Genomic DNA, 16,840 nt, shown 5'->3' with positions numbered 1-16,840 from the left:
GCAGCATGGACACCGACTGTTGACAGGTTCACAAAAGGCCACTACCCCCATCACTACCTGACAGTCTGAACTACTGAAGAGGGGGGCCACCATCAAATGCTACCTTACAACGACAGCGACCTTGGATTCGCATTTAATTAGACATTTGCCATGAGGAAAACCCCCACCCATCTACAGCACCTATCCAGACGTCAACACAGCGTGGACACCAACTCTTGACGGGTCCACAAAATGCCACCACCCCCACCATTACCCGACAGCCTGAACTAATAATGAAAGGGGTGGGGGGGCAACATCAAATGCTACAGAACAACGATGGCAACTTTGGATTCCCAGGTTGCTATCCTGCCGCATATGCCATACCATCGGGCTTCGGAGGCGGAGTTACTGTGGAACGTTGTGATGGCATGAGTGTGGTATCGCAACGAATTCAACGATTGTAATTTGCTGCTAGACAGTCTTCAGAGTCCCTAGACGACTCGCCTGGGGAAGACGACGATATTGAAAGCGGATACCTTTCGTGCAGTAAGACAGAGGGTCCTGATGTGAACTCGGACGTTTAACTCTCTCCTGCATGGAGTGGGCTTCCGTAACTGGAGTCATGTAACTAAGCCAATAAGCCCTTTTCCCTTCACTCCTACTACTGGAAGTATTCGTTGATGTGCTTGGTGGATTCCATGCCCTAATACCACCCTAAGCCGCAACAACCCGTTCAGTTCGTTGGCCAACATCTGACAGAGCGTTACGACGAAATAAATACTAATCTTCAGGGTTTGCCTGTCTGAACATGTATTCGTGAGGCTGCTGCGTGGCACTGTAGTTTTTGCCACATTCAGGTTCTCAAAGCTGCATCACCTGTTACAGCTTGTCTTGTCAATAAAGTAACTGGTTACATGTAATTGATTACTGCAAACAGCAAATGAATTACCATGAGTGTTATCAAGTAAACAAAGTAATTGTTACATTACAAAACTACAAAAAATGTAACTGATTTCAAGTAATTAATTACATCTAATTTGTTATGTACAAGTCTTGCATCGAGACTGCACCGGAGTATCTCTCTTTTAGTCTACTTTGACTGGTGATGTGGGCAAAGTGAACGAAGCAATTCTTACACACGAGTTTGATGATTGCAGCTAACTGTCGTTTTCTTTAGGCTTGAGCGTGACAGAAGTGACAGTGTACACACGGTTACGACTTACCACTTCAGCTAAAGCAGTGTGCTGCGTGACTCACATCTGGCATGTTACGGCATGTTCTAGCACCTGCCTGCTTACATCAACTGTCACACTCTCGTGTGGGTTTCCCATGTTTTTTGAGTCATCCAAGAGAAAAGGCATCTGGCCACTAACAAAAGGATAACCTGTTGGAGTTACAAGTGCTGTGCAATGATGTGACAATGGTGCCTGCTGATGTCAACTACCACATCTTGGTGATCAGTTTCCTGTGCTCCAAAAAGATGCATATGTAACCTCGGGGCAAAAACCCCCTCGCCCAACATAGAGGTGCCTTCCCTAAAGCCTCTTAAACTTCGTAAAGTAGTGCCACGCTTTGAAGAATGCCACCTCCTCCTCGCGCGCTCTGGCCGAGGTCGACGCCGCGCTGCTATTGGCCTAATAGCATCACATGGGCCCTCGCGCCATGCTTCAGGGCCATTTTCGCTCGAGAAGCGTCTAAGGAGTGGCGAGGAGCACGTGTTGGTGCCGTTGCTACGCTCGAGTAGTGTAGCCGGCGCCATGGTCAAGGAGGGAGCGTGAAAGAAAGGAGAAATGAGGAGGAGTGAAGGCAGAGGAGGAGAGTGTCACTACTTTACAAAATTTAAGGGGCTTTAGCCTTCCCTGCCCGGAGGGAAAGGCATGGCCCTATGATCACCAGTGAGGGAAAGACCACCTTATCTACTAGAGGAGTGATACCTTACCTACTAAAGGTGAAGCTTTACCTACTGTTTAAAGACAATGACTCAACCGAGCTAAAGAATGCACAGAGCTTATTCTCTGCGGAGGACAATGGGTTCCTCACCAAGGAAGCTTGTATGCATCTTCGTCGTGTACATTTTCTCTATTCTCTCTCAACCTTCCCTCCCTCAACATGTAAATAAATTGCCAAGTTTTCGCAAAAACTGCATCTCGTTCCTGCCTGGACGACTGGTCTCCTGATGCCCATGGCCAGTTAGCCTAAGACGTTGTAATGTCGGATGTCAAATGCAAGGGTAGAGGATTTCATGTCGTCACAGCTGGCATAAAGCTTTTGGGATGGCATTGTAAGCTTTAGGCAGCTATTTGAATACAGTCTACTTCCATTAATTCAACCCTGATGGGACCAACGAAACTGATCAGATCGTCTGGCATGTTGAATTAAACAAGACGCAGAAAAAAACAAAAAAACACACTTCTGATTCATTTGTCAGTATTTGCCCAATTCTAACATGCCTCCAAATCAAACAGGCACCCACTTTCTGTGTGTCTGAACTAGAAAACTAATGTAGCAATGGCATTAAAGTTTTTAAATAAAGTATAAATATAACGTGCACCTGATTTTTTAGCAAGAAGAATGTGTTGCACAATGGCAGTCGGTTTTCCAAAGTTAGCCTTGCCGCGGTACAAATCTGTTGTGTGGTAAAGCACACAAATGCCGCAAAGGCGGTTTTGGTTTTGTATCCAATTATATCCCGCAGGCAATTTTCGGCAAACATTTTTTGAAAAATAAGGGGGCGGGGGTGTTAAAACTGGGTGAATACTGTAACCAGACATTGTCAGCTATGGCTATTGCTTGAAACTCTTCCTCAGGCAGGCCGAAAATAGGCGTTTTGGACGGGAGATGACGTGTTCAATGCATTCACTGTACCCTAAGCTCTGCCGAGACAGACGGTGGCACAAAAGGAGTCGCTGTTGGGGTCACAATAGTAAAACCCCTTTGTTAAAGGGGCAGCACATGCGTGCTGACTGGTCAAGTTCAATTTATATGGCAAAGGCCAATTTTAAGACCAAAATAACGAACGTTTGGGCCCATAGAGATGCAAGGGTGCCGTCCGGGACCTTCATTCAGGATCAAATCAACCAGCATCAAATAAACGAAAGACTACAGTATGCGACTTTCTGACATCGTCAAACCGAAGGGACAGTTGTGTCGGTCATGCCGTTGGATATTGTGTATGGGTGGGTAGCGCTTAGCATTTTGCCTCCTTTAGTCCTCATACTTTCTTTCGCAGCCGACTGAAGCACTTTTGAACACGAGCGGGTCGGAAAAACTTTATATAACCAACTAATGCCACACAACGTTAAATATGGCATTTCAGAGATGCTAAGGCACCACAGACTGTAGCGGAAACATGGTTGTGTGCACAGGCACGTGCCAGACAGCGCAGACTCACAGGAGACGTACGGAATCCAAATCCGCAAATGTGTCGTTGGCAATGAACGTCAGCAGGTTGCTGCGCAGCATCCTGCAAAGAGGAGGAACGATGTTGGTAGCTCTATGTGAGCTAGAAAACCGGTCGCACACTCACAGGGTCTTCAGTCGAATCAGGCCCGAGAACATCTTAGCACGCACTTGCTTGAGCTTGTTCTCTGTAAGGAGCCTATGTGGGAGAAAAGTGAGCATGTGCATAATGCTCATTTTATGGAATGTGTCTGATGGGCTAAATTAACACACTTTATGGCTTTCTATCCTGGACGATTAGCCTCCATATTACCAGTTAAATATAATCCTTGCATTAGTTTCCCGTACTGCTCGTGCATTGTGAATGAAGGACTTGATGTGCTGAAATAAACTAAGGAAATAATGACACAGGATTCTATATTACCAATGGGTCACATGCTACCAGAGTAGTAAACACTCACTGATCTTAAAAATTTGTTGGGTTTAACATCCCAACACTGCACAGTGGGTCATGTCGTAGTGCAGGGCTCTAGTATAATTTTGAATATCTGGATTTTTTTAAGGCACATCGAAACCTAACCACAGGAGAGTTCTTGCATTTCATTCCCATTGGATTTGCTGCCATGATTTTTAAAAATTTTACCACATGAAAGCACTGTTGAAAGAGAAGCATCATAAATATATTTCAATGGTCCAAATGGCTGGCAAATCTGTTGAGAAGCATCTCGGATGAAACTTTCCCTGCTGGTTTCCATGACCTCCGGAAATGGTGGCAGCTGTGCATGGATAGCTGAGGGAACTACTTGTACAAGAGATACAAATGTTTGTTGGTAAGTTGTACAAATGATTTTTAATGGCTTAACACTGGAACTTTTCTGATTATGGTTGTATTTGCTCTCCATCTAATTCTACCCATGGTGGTTGACATAACTTTTTAATACCCCTTCTTATACAAACAATCAAACTCTTAAAACTACATAGCCTTGTCACTTTCTTCATGACACATCGCCCATTTCTGGCAGCGCAATGTAAATAATAAGACTGCATTAAATAGAAATTAAAGAAATGGTGTTACCATGAGCTAGAGAGGCACTAGTTTTTAATACATCAGTAAACATTTCTTTCACACGGAAATCAAGAACTGGAGGCTCTCTTTGATGATCACAACTATTATTTTGGCTCACCATCATCTTAATCAGGATGAAAGCCCAATTGACTAAATCTGGGACGGTGATTTTCTAAACAACTCGTGCGCAGACACTTGTTGTCATAGGGAAACCTTTACAACACCACTCATATCGCATTTAGATGGCGATGGCGCAAGCACGTGCTTCCAATACCACAGAATTACTACATGGAACTTTAGCCTGCTGCTCTTATGGTGCCCAATTATGTGCTAAGTGGAATCTCATATCAAAAGCTATACGAATAGCACAATCGATCCTGTCCATTTCCGTAAACATAATGGCACATGTCTGACACAGCAGCAGTGCAAAAACAGAACCAAACTTACAAATCTGCTAGTTGTTCTGCACCAAGAAAAGCGTTGTCTTCGATTTCAGAGATGGCATTGTTGCGCAAGTCACTGAAAAAAAAGAAAAGTAATGCCTTCACCCTATCTGGATGAACCAAATAATGTTAGGTATATTTTCCATTAAGTTCAACTACACTATTTCTATCGCAAGCTACAAAGCACGTGAAAACGAATAACATGGTAAAATAACCCTAAATAATGACCACCATATCTTGGCATATTAACAAAGCTGTCACAAATATGAAAGTCCAAGGCATCAAAATGTCAGTTCATTTTTGTCCCTAAAGGAGTACTCATGCGAACATTTTGTGCCCTCCCTGCCAGTGTTCTTTTTTTTTAAATTTAGCTGTTGACTCCATAATTATGGTATGAAGAATAAATTCCCTACGAGAACTGAAAATAATTCATTACTGCAGATGTTAAATGACCAATTTAAGACATGCATCAAGTGTAGCGTGGGATTTGGAAGTGAAAGAGAAGACTCGTCACATGGCTTCAAGCAGACGTGGCAGTCGCGTGGTGTCACAAACAACTTAAGAGCTTGCCAGACATACTGGTGCGGTGTTTTAAGGCCATACAATGACCGTGTCGGCTGGAAACTAGAGCCCACGCGTTGCCCTTTGAAGTGCACGCATACTCCAGATCGGCCGTGGCTGGAAACACAGGAGGACAGGCTCTCCTCTCTTTTCTCGTTGAGTGCTGGATGTACTTAGCTTTTGGCAGCATTGTCATAGTGCGTGCCTACGTGTCAGTGATATCTGGTCTAGAAGTCAGTGAATAACGTAATTATTCATTGCGTGCTTGGGGTGCTGAGGCTTTATAGTGTAATTACTGGGTCAAGGGCTATTGAATAAAGCGACAAAAATCAGAGAAAAATTTCCTGTCAGTACACCTTAAAAATGAAAAAATTAGTAACCATGGAGAAAGCTACACAATTTCAGGCCGCATCAGTGACCGAATTCACTAAGATTTTCGTTCCTAAGTGATGTTTGCTAATGGCTGGCCTCGTTCACCAATGATATGTCCGACATGCCGTTTGGCTGACATCTGCTCTTGCGAATAACATTAGCACAAGAACGTTTTTGTAAATATGGACCCAGACTTTAAACATGACTATGCTTGTTATTTTTTGTTTCCCTTTTTAAACAAGTGGTTTCAGATTTGACTTCTGGAAGCCAGCTGCAATGTTGCGAAACAGAAAAGTAGGGCAACTTGAGAAAATCGATAGCAATACATGGTCAGCAGTGTGACAAAGGAGGCATACTCAGAGGAGAAATGGCCTGGAAAATTGGTGACACAGAACACAGCACTTTGTTACAGAAAAAACTGGCAGGAAGAACTTGGGCAGCACTTGCATTTCTTCTCCAACTCCGTGTCTTTTTCCACACTGTTAATCAGTCGCATAACATGTGCATAGCATCAGGCAGGTCGGGACGGTGGTTGCAGTGTTAGTGCTTATACAAGAATGGATCTAAATGTAACCCTAAAACAAGATAGACGTTTGCAGAAAAATGACAACGTGATTGACAGTGGTAAAACAAGGAATGTCTCAGGCATTGTCGTAACGTTGGCTTGAGACACATCAATCCTTATTTGATCACTGTTGATCTCTATAAAGCAGTGGGTTTTGCACACCAAAGCTAGACACCAGCCATGAGAACTCTGTAGTGGGTTATGTTTGACTAGCTGAAACTGTTCCCTATGCACCAGAATCGCAATACGGTGGCACTTTTCAATTACCCCTTCCGGCTGGGACAGCTGCTGCAGATTAAAATAAAATGTTGAGGGTGACATTGGAATAAGCTCAAGGATACTGAAAACAGTTCTCTCATCCCCATCTTACATAAACACGAGGAGATTGAACTACAAGTCATTCATCAAACCCAAGGCACTACATAACGACATCATAGACCACCAAAGGAATTTTGCAGTGTGTGTAACGGTCCCCACATGTTTTTACTCATCGCTACATTGCCCCTTTCCCCACTTTAGAGACAGCTGGACTCTTCTACCTCCTCTGGTGCCCTATGGAGCAGCATAATCATTACTTGTTTCACAGGGTTTAATGCCCCAAAGCAACACAGAAGCCATAGCGGAGGTGTCCATCACAATTTTGACAATTTAGGGTTTGTTTAGCAGGCACTGAATACACAGCACGTGAGGCCTTTTGCATTAGGCATCGTTCGGAATGCACCGTCAGTGGACTGGGGATAGTGTCCGCATCAGATCACTATGCATAGCTGCTGAGCCACCGTGGCATATTTATCAGATACAGGCAGTTATTTATAACCTTCCATAACAGGACCGGCATCTACCCTTGCACAGTGAAGCCCCTGTATTATTATTCTCTACCTCTTTTGCATGGGCTGAGAAAGCCAGTTATGACAATGCCTGCTCACAAAACGTTGTTTCTGCCAGTTTTGAGTAGTATCATTTGTGGCAATAAAATTAATTTTTTTGCTTAACTATCATTCTTATTCTGTATTCAATGAATACCCAGGATTCTTAGTATGCCTGTTAATTTTCTTAGTTCTTGGTTGCATTAATGGAGCAGCTGATATGTAAACTACTGCATGGCTCTATTTAATTGAAGGCCACATTCATAAGCATTACAGCCTACACCACCCAAAGTAAAAAATTTTAAAAATATAATTTGCCTTGCTATTATTACAGGGAATTTCCGACGAACTACTACATTATTTCATCAGAAGAAACAAGTTGCATGAGACTCTTTTGGAAGCGCACAATAATACTTGCAGTTTGTTCAAATTCGGCAGTTTCTTGAAAATTCCACTATTCCGGACCTTCACAATGTGGTTGTCATTGAGTCTCCTGAAAGCAAACAAAATAAATGTCAATCACTGCCCTTGTAACTGCCACGACAGCCAATGTATGAGAGTGCTGCTAGCAGGAATAATCTGCGCCATTGTGAACAAGGAACCCATACGGGTTACACACGCCTAATATTGGTCAGTGACCGTAACTTTTGTTTTGTTAAACATGCTAGTAGGAATATATGAACTGCTGTTTATCTGTGCAAATAAAGTAACTCAACTGGCTCAGAGTGTGAAAACGAGCCATAGAGATAATCAGAGCTCGTCAAAAGGAACAGTACAGTTGGCAATCCACGCATGCGAAATGAATACTAATCAAAAGCAATGCATGGACACATGGACAAATCCAACTGAAGTGGAAACGTATAAGACACGGTACAAGCAGTAGTTGCACAGGTGTCCTTGTGCGCCAGTGGATTCAGTGGGAAGTGTCTTCAATTGCGTGAGAAGTCAGCAAAGTTAGCTTTTGACGATTGTTAATTACCGTATTTACTTGAATCTAACGCGCACCTTTTTTCCGATAAAGCAGGTGCAAAAATTGCATGCGCGTTAAAACCGAGTACGACCCTAAATCTGCGTTACCATATCGCCATTAGCATTAAAAAAATGGCCGCCTCGTACGTGCTTCTAGCCTAGCTGCCGTAGCTTCCTCGATGTGCATACCTCCATGTTGTACGTGTAACCAGGTGCTGGTGTAACCTAGTCTACCACCTGTCTTCCCATTTTCTGTGTTTATTCAATCAGCATGGAAGTGCCAACTGCAAAGACACGCTGACTCCACCGTGATGCCGCATTTAAAAAAAAAGTTATCATGTGCGCGGAGACGGACGGAAATCGGGCCGCATCATGGGCGTTTGGAGTTCCCGAAACTTGTGTGCGGGACTGGCGCAAACAGAACGAGAATGTTTTCTCCAACAAAGCAACAAGGAAGGTTTCAATGGACCGAAGCAAGGCCGCTTCACCAAAATAGAAGAGCTGCTTGTGGAATACGTGCAAGAGCAGCGATCGGCCATCACAGTGGCCATCACAGATCGGTCACACAGTGGCCTGTGATGGCCGACCTGCTCAAAGTACGGGCGATGCAGTTAACTCCTACTGAAAGGGCTAAGGTGGAGTGACTTCAAAGCGAGCAGGTGCTGGCTGTCAAATTTATGAAAAGAAAAGACTTTTCTCTTCGAAGGCGGACAGGGATATGCCAAAAATTGTCCGAAGAATATGAAGAGAAATTGCACAGTTTTCAGCGGTACGTTTTGAAGTTGCGCCGTAGAAACGGCTGCAGGCAACACCGACCTTGTTGTGATACCCAGCGGCATGACATCGCAGCTCCAGCCGCTCGATGTTTGATTGAACAAGCCAGTGAAAGATAAAATTCGGGCACTCTACACCAAATGGCTTGTCAGCGGCTGCCACGAATTCACGCCCACCAATAAAATGAAGCATGCTTCGCTGCAGGACTTTGCTGCATGGGTGAAAGATCCATAGTGCACGATCCCGTCTGCCATGGTCTACAAGACCTTTAAGAAGTGTGGGATTTCGAATGCCATGAACAGCACCAAGGATGAAATGCTTTGGTCTGTTGATAGCGATAAGGAGTTGTCTGGTAGCGACGACGAGTGATATCTATTGCCCCACGCGACTCGTACCGCCGCAGTGAAAATCTTGGTGGCAAGGTACGCCACTTCCATTTGTGTTTTTATTCATCACAACTTTAGTGTACATATTGGGAATAAATCAGTTTTTTCCAAATGAGAGAAAATAGTATTTCTATATGAAAGCATGAGGTGCGCGGTATTGTACTCTTCTTCTTCCTTTTTTTTTGTCATGGAAAACGGGTGCGCATTACAATCGAGGGCATGTTAGAATCGAGTAAACACGGTACGCTTGAAAAGCCACACAGAAATGGCAGACAGCCAATAGAAGACACAGAAAGTAAAATTGGGTGAGCGATAGTGGCCAAAGTAACATCTCCTCGAGGCGTGAAAGTAGTTCGAGCTTAATGCGAGGTGTTGACAGACAGATCAGGCATAAGAAGGGATTACTGAAGCTAAACAGAGGCCTAATTCCTTTGCTGTTTATGAAATGACTTCAGTGAAAGAAAGTCTCGGGATCACTACTTATACGGTACAGTCGTTCTAACATCTGAGTTAACCAGGAGGCTAGGAGATGGCAATGCGAGGCTGAATAAATCAACAACCCTAAGCCCCAAAAAGTAAAATAACATACAAGCTTCTAGGTAATCTAGGTTCTTTAATTTCGTGGGAGTCATTTCCATGCTTCCCACCCACAGAAATTTCAAGCCTATATCTGAAAGCCTTTTCACATTCTTTCTCAAATGCAAGAAAATAGTGTCGTATTGCTCACAGTTCTGTGGTGAAGGTGGGCAAGTCGGTAGGAATCTCACGAAGACCCTTGCGCGAGCAGTCGACGATAGTGCCTTCGCAGACGCACTGTTCTGGGCAGTCACGGTCCACAACACAGTCACCCGCCAAGCGTGTCCTGTGCTCTTCCGAACCTGCAAAGCAGCCCATGTCTGTCTGCGCAGCGTCGTCATCGGAAGAGCTTGCAGGAAAGCACCGCTCATTCTTTACAATTCGCGTGCAATTAAATGACATGGCACCAGTTTTTTTCTCACACCAATAAACGCAGCTCGAATAGGTCGCATAGAAGATGTACCTGACACACTTGCTGCCTTAGGTGCCATAAAGAGAAAAGACTGGTTCAGAGAGGCAGGAGTAGCTGCGGTACTCCAGAGTGTAGCGTGGCTGTTTAAACAAAATAATGTTTAAAGGAGAGTTAATATAAGCTTGTCATTTTTTCTCCTTAAATTATGCAGGTCTATAAATACTTCAAATTTGAGAAAAGACACTTCTAAGCACCAGAAAACCCTACATAATTTACTATAATACACTTGTTTCTACAAGCCAGTGTTAGTTTCAGTACCAAGGGTGTGTCATGATGTCATAATACATAGGCTCGCTCTGTTCCTGTTGGAGGTGAGCTCCACTCCTGGAATGACTGGCGCTGCAGTTGGCATGACGTGCAATGAAGGATGACATAGGCACAGCTGCCATGTCCACTGCTTCAAAACAGCGGGAGCGAGCTGAGAATAAGATTTGTAGTAATGCCAGGGAAGCCTCAATGGCGCTGTGGTTTCCAGCTCACTTATGGTACATAACAAGACATCACAAAGAATTCAAACCAAAAAATTGTACAGATCCCACATACTCTGCGAATCGACATTATGGGAAGCACTTTGCAGGCGGCTAAGCCGCTCGCTGTGCAGCACTGTGACAAGGCTGACCAATGTGTTGGTGCCAATACAGTATTTGGGTCTGTGATGGGAGTACAGTGAAGTAGAATTAATGCGAGAGCATGTGCATGATGGCAGCAGCAGGACAATGACGACGATGGCAACGACAAGTGCATGATTTCTATGAACGATCAAACTCATGTGAACGAGCGGCATGGAGGTGTGAGATGGGTAAGAACCGCAGTAACTAAATGCTTGCTGATGGCAGCATGTGGTATAACTTGGAGGACACAAACGGGTGACTTGATGGCAATACTGTAGTACAGCCTAAAACCCATGTCCTTTTAATGTGTTAGCATTCTTTAGGTACTTCATTCACTTTTCATGTCTGTCTGTGTCACTTTATATGTGCCAGTCAGTCTGTGCTGATTTTCAATGAGCCTCTTTGATGTCAACTTGAATCACTGGGTATGTGCCAGTAGGTGTGTGCCACCTTTCAATGAACATCTTTGATGCAAACTTGGGTAATGAGGTATGTGCCACTGGGAAAGTGCCGTGCTATAATGATGAAAAAAAAACCCTTAAATTTCTCGGATGCTTAAAGGGACACTAAAGGCGAACACTAAGTCAAGCTAAAGTGATAGATTAGTGCTCAAGAATCTCTAAGGCATCAATATTATTGCAAACAGAGCCTTAATAATCGAGAAATCGAGGTAAATGCAGGACATGATTAGAGACTCCCCCGGGACATTCAAGCACTTGCCCAATCACGAAAGCGCTCCTCAGTTAACTAGCACTCAACTACTCATTGCAAAAAACATCCTCGTATTGTATTATAGGATGAAATAAAATGCTACTTGACCAGTTCCATTTCATATTTAGAAAAAAGAACTCGTTTAAATTACTGTTGACAACGACGCGGGCGGTCGCAAGGTTTCACTTTCACTCGACTCTGCGCTGCCCACGCTTTTGCATTTCAGTACTTTCCTGATCGCGTAGTTCTGCGCTGGTTTTGCTGGCTCGCGGAACTTGCACAAACTACAAGTAGCAGAGAATTCAACTTCCATGTGATGTTGCGGGATACCCGAATGGTCTACGCCACTTGACCAACAAGCAGCTGCAGCGGCAAATCTGCTGCTCTGTCTTGGCTCGGTGCCACCGTCTGCTGGGTGCCGTTTTACTCACCAACAGCAGCAAAGGGCGGTGATGGCGTATGCAACGTCACCACTCCCCCAGTTAGGTGGCGCGAGATTTGAATTTCGAAAAAGCTATTCGGACCCTTCAGATACAATTTTCTTATAAACGAGGTTTTTTTCTTGGCACGAAACAAGTGTTGTGAGGTTTCTGGAAAGGTATTTAAACAGTCCATGTCGACTTAGTATTTGCCACAGCCTTTAGTGTCCCTTTAATGGAATCAAACCCACGTCACAAGGGTTTCTCAGGGACAGCAACCCGACGTATTTGCAGGCTGTGCCACAAATGCATTGGATATGTGCCGCTTTTCAATTAATACCTTTCACTCTTTAGCAAGCTGTGCTATGAATGCATTGGGTATGTGCTGCTCTTCAACAAAGGTCTTGCCAGCTTCGGTCACTGAGTATGTGCCACTGAGCATGCAAGAAGCGAGGGAACACTTCTCAGCATTCTTAGGCACCGGCACGCCATGGTTCTCGTTTCGGAGACCGTGTGCAAAGTTTTCAGCAGAGCCATTAGATGGCGCAGTGCGTCCAGAAAGAAGCGTGCGAGAAGAGCTACATTGTTGCACAACGTATTTCTCAGCGTTTGCCCACACCAGTATGCCATGCATTTCGGAGGGCACGTGCAGGCTTTTCGGTGGCAACGCTAGATGGCACTGAGTGTTCTTAGGAAAGCATGAAAGAGGAGTCCCGCTGCAGTACACGCCTCATAAATAACTCATTTCGACGGTGGCAATACCTTGAGTGGCTATATTGATTCAATGCTAACACATGATCATCTTGTCATCATGAGATGGGTTCTGTCCCAATTATTTTATAGCCATACAGACAAGTGGCATGGTCCAGCTGCTCGCCTTGGCCAAGCAGTGTTGATAATGCCATTGGAGAATTCAATGCAGCGTTGTCGTACACGGACACTATGTGCACCAGGAACAAGCAGGCCTTGTTTGATTAAGTATCCTGGTAATGATGAAAGGTTGTGAAAGTCCGGTAAGAGCTTCCGGAAGAATGAGGAGGCGGCATGTTGGCACTTAGAAATCAATGCTCATGGGAAACTTGCTTTTCAATCGCTGTTTCAATGGATGCAACCAGCACCCGGTGTTCTGCTGCCCAAATGCAGAGATCTCATGCATGCCATCTGGCTTGAGTGTAGGTAGGACGCGAGAACCAGAGGTGAGAGTGTAATTATGAAGCTCGGATGACAATGCAATGACCATCATGGCATCACGAACATGAATATATGGCCATCGGCCCTAGTTAGAAGACAACTTCGCACACTGGGTCGGCATAAGGTCTTGTTATGGTAATAATGTCATGCTGTGCATGCATGTCATGACATTTGTGGCATTTTTTTTTACATACAAACATGCCATGATATGTATTCACAGCATTCATTGATGACATGCATGACATGTCATTAATGCCACACATGCATTCCATGAGCTCATATCCAGAATACATCTAGTTAAAGAAATTCATATCATGACATGATTGTCATTTGTTTCAGGTTCATTTTTAACAAGTTCTGTATCAGGATATCCATGACATGAATGAAATGACGACATGCATCACATGAGTGATAGCACATGCATGTCACAATGTGAATGACATGAATGACATAAATGACCTGAGGTCATGTTGTCGTAGTCGTTTCTTTAGCTGGATACGTATGTAGGCATAAGGATATGTGTGGTGAGACATGCATTAATGACAGGACAAGAATGATGCCACATGCTCCGGCATGCATTGTCATTAATGTCATGTCAAGAGATACATTCACGCAAGTCATGGCAGTCATGTCATGAATGTCATTGATATGATGTCATTTATGTCAGGCAATGCACTCATGTCATGTCATTCATATACAGGTACATACGGACTTAAACAAAATGACCACACTGGCATAATGTCATTCATACTATCTATATCATGACATATTACATGACATGAAAAGGATGTGATGTCATCGATCTCATGGCATGTGCATGTGTCTTGTCAATCAGGTCATGAAGCACATGACACATCATGAAATCCATGTAATTCATGTCAGGTCATGCATGTATATGTCATTCATATCCCGATATATACTGAGTTAAAGAAACAACCACAACAGCACCATGTCAATCATGCCATTTATGTCATGACATACAATTTTCAAGACAAATATGTCATGTCAGTGATGTCATGACATGTCAGTCATGTTAAGTATGGGTGCATGTCATGCCCCCCCCCCTCCCCTATGCCTATTCTGATATATACCCAGTTGAAACAACCATGATGGCATCACAACGGAGGAGGACAGAGAGACAGACGGATGGATGAATGGATAGACGAACGAACAAACAGACAGATATACAGATACACTCAAAGCACCTGACGTTTGCAAAGAATGTGTTGCAATAAAGGATTGAATCATTGCAACGGACTATTGCATGTCTCTGTGGGCAATAGCGAACATATTTTCAGACAGCTCTGAAAGCATTCGCACAATGATCTTTGGTTTTTTTCGTGTCGAGTGCTTATATCCTGCAACCTAAAGCCCACTGCATGGTGCAAATATGTGCATTAAGAACAGGCACACCATGTTTATGATGAAAAAAATAAAATAATAAAGACTGCGTTGCAAAAACTGGACAAGGGCAGACAAAACACTGCTTTGTCCTGTCTACTCTTTATTGTCTTGCTTTCCTCATTTTTCAGGTATAAAGCCATATACCAAACTTTAAGTGGGGTCTGTTTGCAATATACCATGATCGACTTTAGTCATTTGTTTGTTTTGCAATGGGGGTGGTTGCCTAGCAGCACATGACGTAGCTTTGCAGCCATAGGCCTAAACAAGTCAGTCGCAGCTATGGCGAAGCGGGCAAGCAATCGCTTCTTGCCGTTGTCTTTTACTTTCAACAGCACCAAGGCCAGTGCCTTTAGTACACTCACTCCCCACCGAAAGAGGAGCCATCCTGGCGACCCAGCGGCAGAAGAACACTGGGGGGATGTGGCGCTGTTCGAGACGGGAGACATGGAAAATTTCTTGGCTGCGACGATGCTGGTCTGAAGACACTTCCATCGGCATGATGAGGAAGTTAACAGCCGATGTTTGTTGCAGTACCTGATAGAGACCGTGGTACTTGGAGAGCAGGCTGGTGGAAAGGCCCGAAAGAGTAGACAGGACCCACAACCAGACCAGTGAGCCAGGAGCAAAGCATGTAGCCGTGGATGCATCGTGGGGATGCTTTTAGCACCACTGGTCCTGGGATGTGAACGAACAAGCGAGCTGGAAACATTCTTCGGCATTGTTGACTCCAAAGCATCTGGTCAGTAGGGTAGACTTGTGGTTATAGTGCATGAGGGTCTGTGTCCATAAAGGAGAAAGAAAGGTGAGAACCAAGTAAAGTCTTTGAGTGGCAGTATTGTAGGCGTATGTGACGAAAGGCAGAATCCGATCCCAATTCGAGTCGTCAGATGAAACATACATGGCCAACATGTCCTCTAGGGTGCGATTAAAATGATCTGTCATCCCATTAGTTTGGGGATAATATGTCGTGGTAAAGCGGTGAATGATGCAACACTCCTTAAGCAATGATGAAATGACGTCAGAGAGGAAAACGCAACTATGGACGCTAAGTAATTCTCGAGGCGCTCCACGCCATAAGATCAGGTTTTCAAGGATAAAACTAGCAATGTCTTTGCTGTAGCAGATGACAGGGCTGAAGTTTCAGTATACCGTGTAAGGTGGTCAATGGAAACAATAAACCAGCGGTTGCCGCTTGGAGTGCTGGGAAGTGGATTGTATAAGTCAATGCTGATGCAGTCAAACGCTCTAGCGGGGCATGGCAAAGGTTGTAAGGGGCCAGCATCATGTTCAGGTGGCGTCTTGCGTCATTAGCACATAGGGCATGACTGGATATACTGGCGAATGCAACGGTAGATTCTGCGCCAGTAGTAGCGAAGCTGGAGGCGAAAGTACGTCTTTAATACACCAGCATAACCACATTGTGGGCCGTCGTCGAAAGTGGCACAGATGTCATAGTGGAGGTGTTGGGGAATAACAATCAACCACTTGCGCCTGCTGGAGTTGTAGTTGTGGCAGTACAGCAGGTTATCCCTAATGATGAAGTGTGTGGCTTGGCAGAGCGTTTGAGAGATTGGAGCTGGCGAACAGCTAGACAGGAAGTCTAGAAGCAAAGAGATCCATCGGTACTTGTGCTGCTCTGACGGAATGTCAGAAATGTTGAAAGTGGAGGCACCACAGGTGGAAATAGACAAGTGGACAGGATCAGAAGGCAGGGCTGACCAGGATAGAGTGCCTGCATCGGAATGCTTTCAACCTGAATGATAATGCAGATGCCATATTTTCGTAGGCGTAATGCCCAATGAGCAAGCCAACCAGCTGGATCTTTCAGTGAAGATAAAAAACATATGGCACGATCGCCAGTCACAGTGTCAAATGGACGCCCATACACGTAATGGCGAAATTTTCCAATAGCCAAAATAATGGCCAGAAATGAAATAGTTTGCCTAGGCTTTGATAAAGGTGTGGCTGGCATACACTACAACGTACTCTTCGAAGCTGTTCTTGCATTGTGCAAGAACAGCGCCTAGTCTGACACCACTAATGTCCGTGTGGATCTCAGTTGGATCAGAGGGATCG

The 16,840-nt window shown here is 44.4% G+C and overlaps 1 protein-coding gene across 1 annotated transcript in view; it reads right to left on the bottom strand.

Moving 5' to 3' along the window:
- sli (slit guidance ligand) overlaps positions 1-16,840 on the bottom strand; it is a 416,482-nt gene that overhangs the window by 60,276 nt on the left and 339,366 nt on the right. Inside the window, exons 16-20 of the mRNA XM_075676723.1 lie at positions 10,108-10,258; positions 7,670-7,744; positions 4,892-4,963; positions 3,506-3,577; positions 3,371-3,442 (exon numbers count right to left, since the gene is read on the bottom strand). Coding sequence (XP_075532838.1) covers positions 3,371-3,442; positions 3,506-3,577; positions 4,892-4,963; positions 7,670-7,744; positions 10,108-10,258 — 442 coding nt within the window. The remainder of the gene's footprint in view (positions 1-3,370; positions 3,443-3,505; positions 3,578-4,891; positions 4,964-7,669; positions 7,745-10,107; positions 10,259-16,840) is intronic.

Source organism: Dermacentor variabilis, unplaced genomic scaffold, assembly GCF_050947875.1.
Source record: "Dermacentor variabilis isolate Ectoservices unplaced genomic scaffold, ASM5094787v1 scaffold_12, whole genome shotgun sequence".
Taxonomy (NCBI): Eukaryota; Metazoa; Arthropoda; class Arachnida; order Ixodida; family Ixodidae; genus Dermacentor; species Dermacentor variabilis.
This window is presented reverse-complemented; position numbering and strand designations above follow the sequence as displayed.